This window comes from Dermacentor albipictus, chromosome 1 (assembly GCF_038994185.2).
Source record: "Dermacentor albipictus isolate Rhodes 1998 colony chromosome 1, USDA_Dalb.pri_finalv2, whole genome shotgun sequence".
Taxonomy (NCBI): Eukaryota; Metazoa; Arthropoda; class Arachnida; order Ixodida; family Ixodidae; genus Dermacentor; species Dermacentor albipictus.
In genome coordinates, this window is record NC_091821.1 from 54038402 (window position 1) to 54055954 (window position 17553).

At 46.6% G+C, this 17553-nt stretch overlaps 1 protein-coding gene across 2 annotated transcripts in view; it reads left to right on the top strand.

Annotated features, from left to right (window-relative positions):
- Nucleotides 1-15836: 15836 nt before the first annotated feature.
- Nucleotides 15837-17553, top strand: part of LOC135899344 (uncharacterized) — a 144347-nt gene continuing 142630 nt past the window's right edge. For both annotated transcript variants that reach the window (XM_065428586.1, XM_065428588.1), the window contains exon 1: nt 15837-16566. In XM_065428586.1, the coding sequence (XP_065284658.1) occupies nt 16564-16566 (3 nt within the window). In that variant the 5' untranslated portion in view covers nt 15837-16563. The remainder of the gene's footprint in view (nt 16567-17553) is intronic.

Sequence of the window (17553 nt, forward strand, 5' to 3'; positions counted from 1 at the left end):
GAGAAAGAAAAGCATCTTTTACCAGAGGGGTGAACGGAACAGGAGGCGCAATGAAGGCGAGAGAAAATAAATGCGTTCATCGCGCAACATACGCCTGCGCGCACTTTCTTTCATTTTTTTTATCTTTTTTTTTACGCAGGGCATATATACTTATATGTTGCCCCTTGCCCTAGCGGATTCGACATGTTTCTTAGAAAGAAGTAATTTCCAAAACACTGTTATGGCGACCTTTGATCCCGGGGTTTCTGCAACCACAGTTATATCAATGCTTCGGCGTATGGAGCTTGTCGAGGAACGTCAGGAGTATACGTTTACGCGTAGCATTAAAGTAGCTGCTAAAGACTAGCGTTGTGTCAAGGTGGATAGGGGGGGAGGGGGAGGAGGCTTAGTATATCAGTATTTCGGCCCATGCTACAACTGACATAGCCATAATTTACTGCTGATAAATTCCCAAGCCAAGGCACCTTTGACCGATTGAAGCGTAGTCGTTCGCCGCGTAGAAGTCGTTCTCGGCGTTCCTTTCATACAGAGAACTTTTTTTGCTCACAAAGATGTCAGTCAACGAAGTTCCATTCGTCCCGCCAGCGTCGTTATGCTCTCGTCGCCAAGGTTGTCGCCTTCGTGAGCATCGTGATCGCGCTGCCGTAGTCGTTGTCGCTGCCATCGTCACCCTGCCACCATTTTCCTCGTCTTCATACACCGCAGTCGTCACCAGTGTCGGTATCGTGCAGTCCTCGTCATCGCTGTCAACGTTTCGTCGTTGTCGTGCCGTCAACTGTTGGAACTTCAACTGAATAACGCTGTGCCATTCATGAAGAAAAGCTTCCACAACAAAAGAACGAACGAACCAACCAACGAACCAACGAACAAGATCGGCGCATTTCTTAGCTCAAATCTACAGTTCGCTGTAAAAGGAGAAACAACGTAGTTCAGTCTGACTGCGGCATTCGTGGCACTTGGTGGCGGCAGCCCGCGTGTCGGACGCGCCGCTGAAATAAACGAAGATGACAAACGGAAGCTAAGTTACAGCAGGGGCGTGCTGTGCGCCTGTCATCACGTTCACACGGGTATAGCTTACTATGGTAGCACGTGGTAGCGCGCGGCGCAGCGGCCGCTGACGGCGACCGCCCCTGCTCACGAGGAAGTCGTTGGCGCGCATTCTAACGCCCGCTTCCTTCTGCTGCAGCGCGTAATCAGCGTCGGACAGCGGCGGGACCCGCGAGGCGGACGACGCCGCACGCCCGTCTCATGGGCGGCAGTGCTGGCAAGCGTCCGGCAGGGTCCCTCTGCCGCCGAAGTGGGACGGGGCCAGCCCCGGAGCAGCGAGAAAGAAAAGATGCCGAGTGCATGGCTCGAGGCGCTCGGCGGCGGCTTGCGGTTCGGACCGCCTAGTGGAAGTTTCCTCTGGCAGAGAAAAAAGCGCGAGCCCTTAACAACCGGGTCGTTCTCAATGGAGGAGATTAAAGTACGCTTATTTAACGCCCGGCGGTCGGACAACCTCCGCTACTCCATTCCGGTAAGCGCGTTTTGTCGTGGTGAAAGTCAAGAAGCGAAACTGCGACGTTCACAAAGTGATTTGGAGTCCTTTTCGGGCGACGGTAGAGTCGTCGTGCGTTCTCTATGTCCCGACAAATGAATCTCTCAACATAAGCTGCCCTCGATTGCAGAGCGGCGTATTTAGGGAGAACAATTGTGCTCGTACATTCACTGTGCGTATGTAATGACAAGCTATGGGTAGGAGGAAGGGGCGAGAAAACTGCTCTTGTTATTGCGTAATGTATCGCTAGTCATGGTAACTGCGGCAGCGCCAACCAACAGCGTAGGAAGCGGAAAGGGCGCCGAAAGTAGCGATTGTTCCTCTGTTTTGAAGTAGGAAAACGACGGCATGTAATGATGATCTGGCCGGACATCAGACAAGGCTGTATCATGTGCATACAGTCGCTGAACTCTCTTTTGTTGCACACTCCACCCCTCAGGATATATTTATACCGTACACTTGCAATCGTCACTACAGCAAACTGAAGAAAACAGAGTCGTATGAACATAATAACTTGTTCAGTCCCGAATAATGATCGACTATCGATAAATACGTAACAATTACCTACTTCTTGCCCAGGCGCTAGAGACATCAATGAAATCAAGTCCAGGTGGCAGAATGACTATGCATTTTATGATGAGTCATCGTATTACAGGGTAAACAAATGTATATTATTGTACAGTCACTCACGCTACGTTTATTCATAAAAATGATTGAATCACCTGTTCCAATTACATGCGCAGGTTAATTATTGGCTGCTATCATTACTAGAAAAAAAAAGAATATTTCGCAATTGCTTCTGACCGGTCCCACGTAAAAAGTCTCGTCAAACACGGTAGTGCCTTCACCCTAGCGGCTGTCTGTAGAAATACATATCACTTAAAAGTAATATAGAAGGTACTTCAGCTCTGCAGAATGTCGACTTAAACCTAGAGAGAGAGAGGGAGAAAGGCAAAGCAAATACAGGAAGGTTAACCAGATATTATCTCCGTTTGGCTACCCTGTATTGGGGGAGGGGCAAGGGGATGCGATAGGTGGGAGAGAGAAGCATAAAAAAATTTAAAAAGTTAAAGAGTTAAAAAAAGAAAAAAACCTACACACACACATGCACGTACACACACACGTTCACACGAACTGTTTCTGTGGGCACTGTCACGCAGCCCGAAAAGGCGTTCCTAGTAAACGTTAACTTAATCTTAAAGTTCGTGGTGCATTCCTCGCCGCCATTGGACATAAATGGCAAAAATAAGTCACGTACACAAATCCGCACACCATGACTAAAGGGCATGCATTCCTGGCGCAAAAAAAAATCAGTGGTAATTTAGCAGTAAGTTCCAGAGAAATGCGTTAGCATTGCGTCACACTTCTTTGAGGTCCTGATACATGATTTAAGCCACGTTCATCATTTCTCAAACTAATGTTCAGAAACTCACCAAACACACATCCTGCCTCCTGAAAGAACGTAGTGCAATTGGCGCTGGACATACAGGGTGATCATTTTTAATTTTATGGAATTTTTTAAAAATCGCCTGTGGCAGGTAACATAATGAGCTGGATTATTCGAAGAGGCGGGCGTTACTAGCACGAGAAAGCAACAACATATTCAACTAATTACCCAAAAATGACAACTTAACTTAATTACTTTACGGTACGTATTGCAATTTACGAATTGTAGCCGATCTGTGCGCACGTTTTTCTGTTTTTCTTTTTTGGTTGTTGTTGAAATGAATATTTGCAGAGGTTCGCGCCTTTATGGCGGCACCGGCTACTCCTTGCCAATTGGCAAAAGAAACAAATTTGCGTAAGAAGGGAGAATAGCGACACAAAATATGACACTCATTAGAACACCAGATAAATGACAACTATACAGTCCAACAGTACATGAATCGCAAAGTTTTGTGCATGAGTTATGTACACATACGCATATATAAAGTCATATGTTTTGTACAGCCAAAACACACAACACATGTAATTACACTGCAAGTACAGATCATAATTATACCTATTGCGTAAAAATTACGATCACCACATAAATCAATTTTGAACCCAGAACAATATTTATGTTAATCCTAATAATAATATCAATATGAATCCTTTAGCGTGATTAGATCACCTGAAACTTAATATTTTCCCAAAATGTTGGCGCCTTCTAAAAACTTTTTCAAAGCAAAAAGTGCTCTTTTCTGAAGGCCTGAAGTAGGCCATGGACCGACATGGAACAATGGAACCCATGGAACGACAGCAAATCGCTCTCAGGATCAGATGAACTTCACTGCGCAATAGGGGAAGATTGGTCGTCTCTGCGCTATTGTGCGCTCACTTCGCAGCTGCGTCCACTGCACTATTACCAGGAATATTGCAGTGCCCAGGTTATCCATTGAAATGCAATTACGTGGTTCATCGCACTTGCTTTTATATGTTCTTTGAGCGGCTCATACAATAGTAAAGTGTTCAAATAATTTTTTCTTATTGCTATGTAGTAATGTGAGAGCGGTTGCGAATCGCTAAAAATAACCCATTTTTTTGCGAATGCTTTTCTTATGTTGTGAAACGCAAAGCACACAGAATTGCAAATAGTTCTGCCACGGGTGGAAGCTGTCTGTCGGGATAATGTAAATGTTTGCTCTAGCGCTAAATGTGGAATGGCGGATGCCGAAGTCGAGGAATTTTTATGACATGAACGATCTGTATACACGTGGATGTACTGGGGATATAATGAGTAATTTGGAATAGTGCCAGTTGCTGTGCGGCTACCATGAACATGTCTCACTTGGATATAATCCCGTCGACCGATAATTCTATTTTAGGACTTGTTAACATCCAAGGAGGGTAACTAACATCCACTTTGCTTAATTCAAATCTTGGTAATAATGCTCTATGTTCTTGAACAATATCGTGAATTTTGCTTTTGTTTCTTTCGGTAAGCGCGAGGTTTCGTGGATGCTTCTTGTGTTAAGTTAAGATGCGATAAATATGTCAGCATGTTACAGCCATTCGTATGACTGAAAATGGTGGGTGACGAGCTTCAGCAATTACTAAAGAACTCGAGGTAGCCTGCGGAACCCCAAGACACACTCGCAGCCCCCTTGCTAGTAAACGTTGAAGACGTTCCTCAAAAGTTTGCGATAAACCATGGAAAATAGGTGCCGAATAAGCATTGTTTTATGAGTGCGTTATGAACTTGTAATGGTAAAGAGACTGATACCCTCCACGTTGTGCCAGCGAGTCGCCGAAGTACGTTTATTACAGCATTGGTGTGCTTTTCAGTTGTACGGATGTGTGATGCCCATGTCAGCTGGCGGTCAAGAATAACCCTAAGAAATGTATGCACTTTCACGAACATAAAATTTGCCCATTAAGCGTAAGTTGGAAATTATTCAGCTGTGGTGTAGTGAAAAGAAGTACTGCTGTCTTTGCGTATAAAACACTCATGCCTCCTATTTTAAAAACGTGTTGATGCTACCAAGACCCTCTTGAAACGTTGTTTGAATGTCTTGCATATGAGATCATGAGGCCCATATTCATATACATGTCATCTGCGTACGCAGAATACTGTAGACCAGACGGGAGTATTTGTGGTAAGGCTGCCATGACACAGTTGAATAAAAATGGACTGAGAACACTGCCCTGCGGAACACCCTGCGTGATGATGTGATGCTTACTCTCTCCTTCGATTGTTTCCATAAATATTCTTCTTCTTTTCAATAAATCTTATACCCATCGCAGTGTTCAACCATGTAGGCCAAGCTCTAACATACCAGCAAGGACGTGTATGTGACTTACAGTGTCGAATGCTCTTTGAATGTCTAAGAATACTGCTACTGTCACATTTCCGCAACTTCGTTCATGTTCGACGCATGTGGCAATATCTAATACGGCATCAACTGTACAGCGATTTTGTCGAAGACCGGTCGCGTAGTTGGAAAACGCATTTGTGTGTTCACACCACCAATCCACTCGACTGTCTACCATCTTCTACATTAGTTTGGAAAAGCAGCTTGTGAGACTGACGGGTCGGTAGGAATCAAGACAAAGGAAAGTCTTTCCTGGTTTCAGTACTAGAATTACCCGAGCTAATTTCCATGAATCTGGAAGAGTGTCTTATCCAGATATGATTAAATATCTCCAAAAGAGCCATTCTTCCTGCTGGATCTAGGTTCTTTAACATCACATACATAACACCGCCTGGGCATGCGGTTGATTTTGTGCGGTATGACGAAAGAGCCCATTTCAATTCACCTGAAGTAAACTCACAGTCATGTTGAGAGGTTGTGACATAAAGCACACACGAACCTTCTGTTGTGCTAGTATTGGTGAACTTGTGAATTGTAGGCAAGTAAACGGAATTCCTGGTCTGGATATAAGTTGACAGAATTCGTCAGCAACCGATGTTTCCGGAGTGCTTCGAGCTACGGCAAGGGCTCGGAAAGGATGGCTCTGGGTAACTGGACCACTAAGAGATCGGAAAACTGACCTTATTCTGGGAACTGAAGTAAACGGAGACAACCACGCGCAGTATTCTCGCCATCTTGTTGTACCTAATTTTTGTAAGCGTCTGCGCGAAGTTGACTGAACTTTCTGTGCCATATTGTAGTCATCCAGTTTTCCACTATGGCGGCAAGCACGTTCTGTGCGTCTTCTAAGGACTCTTAGACATTCATATTCCCCGTCAAGTGTAGCGTATTCATTTGGAACAATGACTTGCTTTGTGCAGATCTTGTAAGACTCGCACAATATATTTGCAAAACTTTGAAATTGAAGATTTTCGCCCAATCAGTTATTTAAATAGTGGCGAAAGCTTTGCCAATTAGTATATTTGGGTAGCGCCGGTTCTCTTCACTCCGTATGAGGCGATGTTTTTCGTGGACCGGAAAATGATCACTACCGTGCGTTTCTATGTCCGTTGATCATTCAACGTCATCAAGAAGGTCTTATGAGCATGAGCGTAACATTTATACAGCTTGCGTAACGAAACCCCCACAAGGACGTTGGAGAGCTTTCTTTTAACACGAACCCGCCGTGGTTACCCAGTGGCTATGGTGTTGGGCTGCTGAGCGCGAGGTCGCGGAATCGAATCCCGGCCATGGCGGCCGCATTTCGATGGGGGCGAAATGCGAAAACACCTGTGTACTTAGATTTAGGTGCCTGTTAGAGAACCTCAGGTGGTTTAAAGTCCGCCACTACGGCGTACCTCATAAACAGAAAGTTGTTTTGACACGTAAAACCCCTTAATTTTATATATTTAATTAAAACTAGACGCTGTCGTATACAGTGTTTGTTGTCACACAAGCAGCATTTTCCTTTTTCCAAGAACAATTTTCCTGTCGTTTGTACACCAAACAAACAGCACAAACAAGATATCTTGCTGTTTTTAATTTGATAATGTTTAAACAATGCTTTAGTATTGAAACATAAAGGTAAGGCAATTTAGCTAACATCGAAAAAAGGACACAGCGCACGAAATAGAGGGACACGAGAGAGCGACACGCTCACAGCCCTGACTTGAAACAGTTTATTCGCGAAGCCATGAGGGAATAAATATATAGGGTGCTACCATGGGTAACATGTGAATGACCGGCAAAAAAATTCTGGAACATCATTTGCAATGCTGATAATGACAGCCACATGGCTGTCAGTGCCAGAAGGTCGGTGGATTTGACTCGATGCCTGCGCAAGATGAGTAGCATTCTATGAAGATGGATCGTGTAGCTCGCTGTCAGAACGTTGTCGACCTGAGTGCTTTAGAGCTGCAGAATAGTCAAAATTGTGCCCTTGCTCTTTTTCTTTGTTGGATGTTGGATTTTACGGTATCAAGGGGGCGCCTTTCGAGGAGGCAGCCTTCCGTATTTCAGCTCATGCGTATGCAACTTGGAGGCAGCTCTGCTCTGAGGGCACCCGGAGTAAGAAGCTGTGTGGTTTTTGCCACAGTTAGCACACTTTGGCTGACGCACAGACTTGCGCTCTGAATGGTTGTGGTCTTCTGAGCATACCTTGCAGCTTCGTGAACTGCGGCACTTCTTCGCTAAATGTCCAATACCTCTGGCAGTTGTAGCATCTCAGAGCAGGGCCATGGTGTTCTTCTACGGAATGACTCGTGAAACCCAAGTGCACTCGTTGCGGCATTCGTTTGTCTTCTCTGAAATGGATAGGATAGGATAGGATACACTTCATTGCTCTAGTGTACAGAGCAAATGGATAATAACGGTTCTCAGAGGGCGTGATTCTCTCATGTCTTTTTGGCAAATGTACCGCGCCTGACGACGGGCAGATGCCACGCCAAAATCCTAGGAAGTCAACCAGTTGTTCTTGCTCGGTATAAGATGCCGGAATGAATTGCTTGACTCCCAAACCAGCCACTTCACTCATCGACAGCAGATGACTTGCAGGAGAGACTGAAGTAACGTTGACAGAGAAACTTTCGGCTCTATTCACGCGGAATGACTGTATCTTTTCCTTTGCCGCGGAAACAATTTCTGACGCAGCGCGCTTTGGATTCACTTGCCAGAAGTTGCGGACTTCCTGTGAGGGTCGAAAAACAACTGGAATTCCTTCAGGCCGCTTCTTTTTATACATTACCGAGGAGAACGGCGTATCATCGCAGTCTATGTCTTCATCTTTGCTTAGCCCATAGGTAGATGTCCTGTCTTCGTCAACCCGTGGTTTCTTGGCTTCACTTTCGCTTCTCTCAGCCATATTGACTGAAGCTGCGCTGGAAGGTAGAGCAGCGTCGAAAAGCTGCGTCGCCGGCTTGATGACAGGCGCGTGTGGTGGCATTTCCGAGTGCGGCGCCAATTCTGCGGCACTCATGCGCCTAGGAACGCGCTGTCAGACATATGGCTCGTGCTGATATTCTTTGCTGCCTACCGCCATGTTATGCGTATAGATGCGCCACAGAGCGCAGCAAAACCACGCGATATTGTTCGGGATCTTTAGCACATAGGTATCCCACGGGATGTCTGTTCTCTCTGGACAACAGCACAAAGTCTCAACACAGCACTGATTCATCGAAGAAAACAGAAAATATTATCTCACCGAAAAAGCAGCTGCCGATATTATTTCTCAAAGTGTGGGACAAAATGCGTAGGCGTTCTAGTTACTTTTCTGCTGCAATGCATAAAAGATCGCTTTGGTAATAAAGTAAGTGAAACAACACTGCATTTTTACGGCGAGTTTGATGGCGCGTATCTCCAAATTTGTGTCATTCTGTAATTTCATTTCAACTGGATACGCCAAACAAACTCACCGGTTACAATTCGTAAATTACAATATGTGCCGCAAGGGAATATAAGAAGTTAATTAGCGAACTTTTTTTTAGTTGAATATGTGTTTCGACTTTTCGTGCAAGTAAAGTCCGCCTCTCTGGACAATCTAGCTCACGAACTAGAATTATGTTATCTGCAACAGGCGATCTATAAAAATTCCATAGAACCCCGTATACATATATGTATATTTATTAACGAGAAGAAAGGAAACCGAAGAGGCCCGATTTTTATTAGCCATATCCCAAGAAGCCAACAGACAATGACACCAAGGACAGCCTAGGGGAAATTATCTGCAGTTCTTGATTTTATTAAAGAAATAATAGAAAAACGGAAATGAAAGTGGATGAAAAAGCAACTGGCCGCAGGTGGGATACGAACCCACGTATTCGCATTACGCGTGCTATGCTCTTACCAATTCAGCTACCACGGCACTGCTTTGCCGTACACTTTCTGGGCGATTTATGTTTATCTACCAGAACTAACCCTGGGAGTGTTAGCCAACGTCACTATTCATGACTTTGGTGGCGGATGTGGACCATCCTCTCTGCCGCAGACGTCACGTCTACATGAACTACTTGGGTGAAGGCGAGTGGTCATGAAACCCCCACATGCTACACCTAAAGAGATCAAAGGTGCCGGATTCGAGATCATCGTTATGTAATGTATGTAATGAACGAGAAGAAAGGAAACAAGGAGCCCGATTTTATTAGTCATATCATACGAAGCCCACCGACAGTTCTGTAATTCAATTTAGAACTGCCGACAATTTCCCCTATGCTCTCCTTGGTGTCATTGCCTGTTGGCTTCTTATGATACGACTATATATATATATATATATATATATATATACCTGACAGCAGAATTACTATACTACATGCATGTCGTGCTGCAAAAAAGAGAACAGTACTGCACTGATTTTCAAGGTCCCCGCGTAACACACCTTGCGGGACGCTTATCCGGCCGATGCAATGATGAAGTGAACTACATATATTTGTGTTAGGTGATATATATATATATATATATATATATATATATATATATATATATATATATATATATATATATATATATATACACTTTTTTTCTTTGACACTCCTAATGCTAGCGTATGAAAAACAAAGAAACAATTATGCCACAATAATTAGTGCCCGGTTTAATGATAGTGTGATGAAATTAAATGTAAAATTCGCTCTGCCTGTACTATGCTCCTCGGGTCATCTGCTGGCCATCGGCGATTACGTATCTCTAAAATGCCATGGATCCCTCGAAATCACAATTTGCGCAAAGGTTATAGTGCACTTGTACAACTTAATGTGTTTATTCTGACGAGTGACGCAATCACTTGACATTGTGGTTTCGTCTGTACACTGCAACGAACATGGAAATGCGGTAAATGCGCGTTTAGGCAATTCGACTACACTGCGGAGTGTGTAATAAAATACCGCACTGCGTACTTCATTAATCGACTCCTGTGTGCATTTATGTATGTTTTGCAGGCCTGCTATAACCAGCGTTCCTAAACTGTCTGTGAATTTGCATGGCGGTCAAAGAGGCCTATGCGTTTCACAGTGGGATTACTGATAGCCCTGCTTTGGTTGTGACGAGAAGTAACGTCTCATATATACGAGTGCCCCTCTCTACGCGAAAAGAGAGGCGCTCTTTTCTGGCCTCGATAACCTGGGCAACTATCCACTTTCTCTATTCAGAATCTCCCAGGGCTCCACATACGTCTTCACAGCAGACTCTAAATTCACTGTGCTATTTTTTGATAGATCACAGTTATATATGAAAGGCTGCGATCGCACTCCAGCAGAACATCCCTCGGTTCTTTCTTCTTGACCTTTTCGTCCCATATTTCCATTGCCCTACCAAGGGTAGCAAGCCAGATTACTTCTCTGGTTAACCTCCACAACTTTCCTCCCAGCCTATTTTTCTGCCTATTTCTCTCTCTCTCTCTCTCTCTCTTTCTCTCTCCCTGCACATAAACTTTAGATTGCGTTAACTGCTCATGACTGAAAACGGCGCTTATGAACAAGGGCCTATACCAGTCTCCTCTTTTTTTTATAAACCTGTGTTCAGTCTTGCTTTTCACCAACTCGCCATATTGTTATGCGCTCTCCAAGGTATCGCTCACCATCGAAAATAAATTAATGCACACATCCCCAGTGCTTTTGATTGCATTGCCGCTGTCTAGGTGTTACGTGACCCGCCTTCAGCACATGAAGCTTTCTTGTGGCAAATTTGAATAACTGGGTCCTCATGCCGCCACAGCTAAATACATTTGGTCTCGCCGAGTTCACAACGGAGTCTACGCGCTTAGTCCATGAATGAAGAGGCAACACACCCTAGCAAAGTCAATACAGGCCCAGCAGTAAAACGACGGTATTCTACTCAGTTTTAATGTAGACACGATTCGAGAACGCTTGTGCTCCGTCTTCGTGGGCATAACGCTTTCGGAGCCAATGAGATCAGCACGAATTTGCAAAATTGCAATTTTCTCCACTGGAAGATGCGACGATCGTTAGAACGAACGATATATGGAGCACCAATAGGGCTTTTCCTGGGCCCAGCTGTATAGTTCGGTGAATCCAACAATTCACGAGCAATTACAACGCAGGGGAATATTTTCGTGGTCGTAAGAACAAGTTCGACATTTTGGAGAAACACCCACCTATCAAGCACTTGAAGTAATTCGAAGCACTCTGACAAAACTGGTTCACATGTTGCGGGCAGCATTAGACAGGAGGGTATTATAGTTTCGCATGTATGGACGGCTTGGTACAAGAAGGTGCTGTGCACGAAGAATAAGCGACTCGCCTGATCGATCTGTATGTGCTAAAAGAAGTCAACCTACAAAGACTGAAAAATGAGCGCCTGGACACCGCGTGTGTTGATATAAATGCTTCATAACTGGCTTTTACAAATCACCATACCCATTAATGACTATCATACAGACTTACTTCCAGATTTATTACATCGACTGCAAACTCCAGAACGTTATCCATTTAACAGAACAGTTCCCAGAGTAACCAGTGTAAACTTCTTTCCCTAAAAAACACAACAAAAAATTACCGACGATTACGTTACTTCCTAATGCGAAATTTGAGCGCAGCAAATAAGCTCCGGAAGCGGTTTCACGTCATTTTGGAACCAGAGCCGATCACACACTGAACACAAACTTCCAAACGGATTGTCTGTAAACTGTCGCCGGAAAGCATTTGTTGCACCCTGACTGTTTGCGAGCCTTTGTTTGCGTTTGGCCTCGGCCTCGGCCGCGCGAACGGTAGAGTCTTCTCTGCGACGGCGATAAGCTTCTGCTTCAGCCTCGCTTACTGCTGGTTGCTCTCGACGGCGGCGATGAGCCTCCGCTTCGGCGGTGCGAACGGCAGGGTCTTCTCGGCGGCGGCGATGAGCTTCTGCTTCAGCCTCGCTTACTGCTGGTTGCTCTCGACGGCGGCGATGAGCCTCCGCTTCGGCGGCGCGAACTGCAGGGTCTTCTCGGCGGCGGCGATGAGCTTCTGCTTCAGCCTCGCTTACTGCTGGTTGCTCTCGACGGCGGCGATGAGCCTCCGCTTCGGCGGCGCGAACGGCAGGGTCTTCTCGGCGGCGGCGCTTAGCCTCTGCTTCGGCGACGCGTACTCCTGGATCATCTCGACGGCGGCGACGGTAAGCTTCTGCTTCGGCGGCACGCACCTCTGGATTCTGACGGCGACGGCGCTGGGCCTCTGCTCTGGCAGCTCGTTTAGCTGCAGGATGGACATAAGAACAACACACAGCGCTAGTTTGTGTTGCGCCGTATGTGACCGCTGTGTCTGTTGTCGTTCTTATGACCATTCTTGTACTTTTCAGCGCTATTTAGAATCCTAGTATCACAGACCTACTAGCCCGAATTACCGCCTTTTTCAACGCCTCGAGTCCAAATTCCAAGCCCCATTCGCTACACCCATCTTTGAGAAATAAGAGCACCAAACAGGCATGAAAAGCAACATAAATGCTTCAATTTCTCTCTCTCTCTCTTTCTCTCTCTCTCTCTCTCTCTCTCTATAGCAGCTGAGTTCACGAAAGTAGTGAATTACGTTGCAAAATGCAAAAAAGAAAAACGCTCATGTACTTAGATTTAATTAGGCGCCCGTTAGAGAACCCCATGTGGTCTAAATCGGAGTCCCCGGCGTGCCCCATAATCAGGTCGTCGTTTTGGCCAGTGAAACCCCAGAATTTGCCTAATTAATTGCTTACTCAGAAATTGGCTGGCCTATAGCAAATGCTGTTTAGCTGCAACGCTTTCTTCGGTCCCTCAGATAAGGCTAACAGCAATAGACTTTAACCGAAAGCAACAATTTAACTTTAACTCTACGCTCATTCTGTTGTTATTTAATCACAGAAGTTAAGAAAGACCAACGATCAACCAGGAACGATAAAAAATAAAACGTGGCTGTTACACAGCCACGACTGTTTTATCTTGCCTAGTTTGTGGGCATTTTGCAGTCTTCTATTGCCCCTTCCTCCTCGCCCCGGGAGGCGTGTTTTAAGTATTTTGAAACAAAACAAACAAAAAGCGTTGCAGGTGGTAGTTACGTGGCTGACAAAATTTAACGTAAGAGAATTAGAGAAATATGTCATTCAGGTGAAGTGCCGGCTTCTTCTAATTAACAAATTATTGTAGAAATATACTTTCTTTATTAGGAATCTTAATAGAAAGTTGCATTTGATTGTCTCAGTGAGCAGTTTGATTCGCTGCCCTTGTCTTTTTTTTTTAGTAGCTTGTCATTCAGGCTGTTTGGAGAGATAAACGAGTTTACTCGGCTCTGGTGAACTGAGCTCCTCCCATAGTGGTTTACTGAACCTTTCTTTCACCCTTAGTCTACCTTATTACCGCCCTCTTGACGTTATTACGTCACAGACGCGTTGATTCGCAGCGCGCTATAACATCGTGCGTCTGTCGAGTTCATGCGTCATGCGCCACAGGCCTGCCTTGACCAGATTTCGCGGACCGTCATGCTCCACTTGAATGCGCATCGAAGCATCTAACGGCGCTCGCAGCATGATGAAGCAAGCGCTGCCACGCACGACGCCCAGCTTTGAACTCGGGCATTTCTATCCCTAACCATGTTGCCAGACCATAGGTAACGGCACGTGTCGAGCACATCACCAACGAGTGTATACCACGTGGCTTGATAAATAGTTGGTAGACAGGATCACAAAAACACCGATTCACTGGTAGCCGGTAGCCTCGCGGGCATTAACTTTGACAAAACAGCACGTAGCTGCTTACAAGCAGTTCAGTACAGAACTTTTTTTTTTTTGATAGGTAAACCAATTGACGTACAGCCGCAGTGAGCACTCCATGAACACAAGGAACCCGCTGCTCCATTTTGTGCTGCATTTTTTTCTCTTTTTTTTCTATACGCGTCCAGCCTCTTCCGGACGAGGCTAAAACACCACGTTTTCGTTTTTCGAAACGGTTGTACCAAGCACCAAGAAATCGTTGCACTGGGGGATACCAAGTGGTCGATCGTCTTCATATGCGATCAGTACAGTATCGAGACAGTAATCAATTCTTGATGACCTTTCCATTGATTCGACGAGCTATCTATTTTATGTTTAACCTTAGTAGCCAGCTGTAGAACCAACTTCGGAACTTCCGAGCTTCCGAATTATTCGTTATATTAGGGGCGAGATTTTAAAATGCGTTGCTATGTGCGTCATTATATGTTTTTTTTTGTTCTTTTACTGAAAACGTGCTCATTCTCTCCAACCTGATAACGTATAGTTGAATGCAAGGTTTTGTAGCGAGGAGGTGACGAAAAAGATTTCTAAGGGTGTCTATGACGATCTATGCACTGATGGGATGTTCTCGGGCGATGGCAACTGTTGCGGCTGTTGAAGCTGTTGTTACCGGCTAATAAAATGAACATATTTGTAGCGCTCGAACTTTATCACTCCTACTGAACACATCAACTCAGTGGCGTCATAGTCGTCGGAGCTCTTCGTGCAGTCTACCCAATACGCAGCACTGGTGCGGGTACACATTCCTCGCCTTCCGTCACTTTGTGGCCTTTTCGATCGGAAATTCTATCCAGCAAGTTCAACAACCCCAGCACTATAGTCCCGGACTTCTTGCTACACCCGCGAAAAATTACGTGACATTTCTTTATTGCCTTTTGTTTATTTTTTATTTTGCTTAGCGGATAGAGATAAAAGAGCCGATGCATAGTCTGTCACTCGCCCTACCACAACCCATCTATAATAGAGCAGAACGCAAGTCGTTCGCAGACAATCTGTCAAAGGGCCGCTTGCGTCAGTGTCGCATTACGAACATACGAGGGAACAAAAATAACAAAGGAGGCCGCTGCGTGTTCCGCCGAATCTTCTTGTTTGGTATAGCATCTCGCCACTGTCCGCGTTACATGGCGACCTTTTTCCATATGTGGGCCGCTGACGAAACAACGCGCCCGGCGCGGGTGAACGTCGGCGAGCCAGCGAACGAGGGACGCCTTGGGGCAAAAGAAAAAAAAAGGACGACGCCTGGGAAATCTCAAAGCAGGAAAGCAATTCGGCCGGAGGGTTTCAAACCTTCTCCGGCGCAGTCGAGAAGCAGCAGCCCGTCACCGCGGGATTCTGGAGCGTGAAAACGCCACACTTCTTTGCTCGTGTCGGGTTTACTCTCTCGTTCCGGGCGTGTTACGAGGTTTCCGCGCCGCTCGAGGCGGCACGAAGCAGCTCGCGGCACTCGGAGTGCACGCGCGGCACGTGATGCATCACCTGCCCCCCTCTTCCTTCCCCTCGCCGCGTGGCGGACACGCGCGTGTCCCGTCATTTTTCCCGCGGAAGAGAGACGCACGATGGCTACGAATCCGGCAACGGAAAAAGCGGTGGCTCCCGGCGGTGGCGCGCCGTACAACAGCCCTAATTGAAAGCTTAAACAAGTGCGCAACTCCCAGCGACGACGGCCGAGAAGCGAAACGCGTGCTCTCCTCACCGAGTCCCCGGAGGAGGGGGTGCGAGGGGGGGGGGGGGGGTGCTCGTGATGGGAGAGCGGGTATACGCGCAACGCGGGTCTACCTGGGCAGCGGCGAGGGGCCGGACCGCGGGGAGAGAAGTCCCGTTTTCAGTGTCACGGGTGAGTGGCCGGCTGGCTTGCTCGGTCTCAAGAAGGTCAGTCTAGCCCGAGTAGCGGCTCACACAGCAGCCCCGTCTGCCACAGTGCGCGCTTCCCCTCCGCGACAACGCCGTCACAGTTGTGCGGACCACCGCTGCAGGAGCAGCAGCCGGCATCCCATTGAGAACTGTCGCGTTAGTGTCCGATACCGGCGCCTGTGGAAACGCGCGCGCAAGCCCCGCCTGAGGGAACGGAAGGAGTCGCCCCGTCGGGTTGTACGCTAACTGCAAACCGCCCACACGCCACTGACAGAGCGTGTGGTCGGCGCAGCGACGATACGGTCGCGAAAGTAGCGTCGCGCTCCCCGACCCTTCTTTTCCCGAGGAAATCTCATCAAGCGAAGGAAACCCACAGAGAGAACGCGAGTGGAAGAAGAGAGAAGACGGCCAAGAGCAGGAGGATTACCACCGCCACAGTGTGAGAAGAAAAAAAAAACAACGAAAAAAGGGAGGGAGACGCAACCCAATTCCTCTGCAGTGCACCCGTCATCGCACAACAGCTGCTTCTGACTTCTTTGGTCGCCGCGCGCGTTGTCGCTCCTCGTGTTCGCCGGATTACGGACTGCCAGCGGGGGTCGTGGACCTCGGCACCGAAATCGAAGCGAAATGGTGAGTAAATATGTGCCCTTCCTGCGTCTTGTCCCCGTGTCGCCGCCGAAGCGCGGCTAGAGCCTCAGCTGGCCGAGGCTCTCGCCGCACTTCGCTCGTATCCTACGCGTGTCGTGTACGACAGAAAACTCGCGGGTGATTTTTGTGCGCCAGAAAGACGAGAGCGCCTGGCTGCATGTGAGGCTTCCGGCCCGGCGGGTTAAAACTAAAGCGCCACAATTCGCCTGATGGATTTTTTTCTGATTAGCCAAGTAAATCATTTAATCATGCCTAAGCAAAATGCGAAAGCTCAGCCTTTTCTTGTGGGGAACTTGAATCAAAGTCAGAATTGTAATTCACTTCACTGTAAGAGAAGAAAATTTTTAATGGGCCATCGGGGTGTTCTTTGTTAGCGCCGTTAAGACCGTTTCTAAGGTATCGTTATTGATGGAATTAAATTGAGCGTTCTACTACTGATGTGAACACTTTGCCGCTGAGCGATAAGCGTGGTGCAATACTCGACATCGTAAAATGGATGGGAGGAATAAATAGTAAATTCATTTGTTGGCGTGACATTTTCGCACAGTGCAGTATCGGTAATGGTATCCTACGCCGTTTCGCCTGCATACTGCACGCCCTTACCCGGTCCTTATGCTGGCACCACTGCTGCGTTTCCTTCATGCATACGCTTATCTTTTCGCAGAAGTGGTCAATGATTAAGTTAGCGACAGTCAAAGCGAGCAGTATTATTTGACCACCTATACTGACAAGACGCAGCTCACTGTTGCGGTGTTCCACCGCAAAGTCCTTCATGCACTTTAGAAATCAGAGAGAAAACGCAAAGTATATATGACTTTTCTTACGTCATGGCAAAAATTCCACTCTTCGTTTATAAGCTGCGGGAATTCGTGCAGTTTTACTGTCTAGTTTGTGCAAGTGAAGCCGCCGTAACTGTTGGGAGATCCAAAATGAAACTACATGTCTCGTTAGGACTTGGCACGTGGCTGT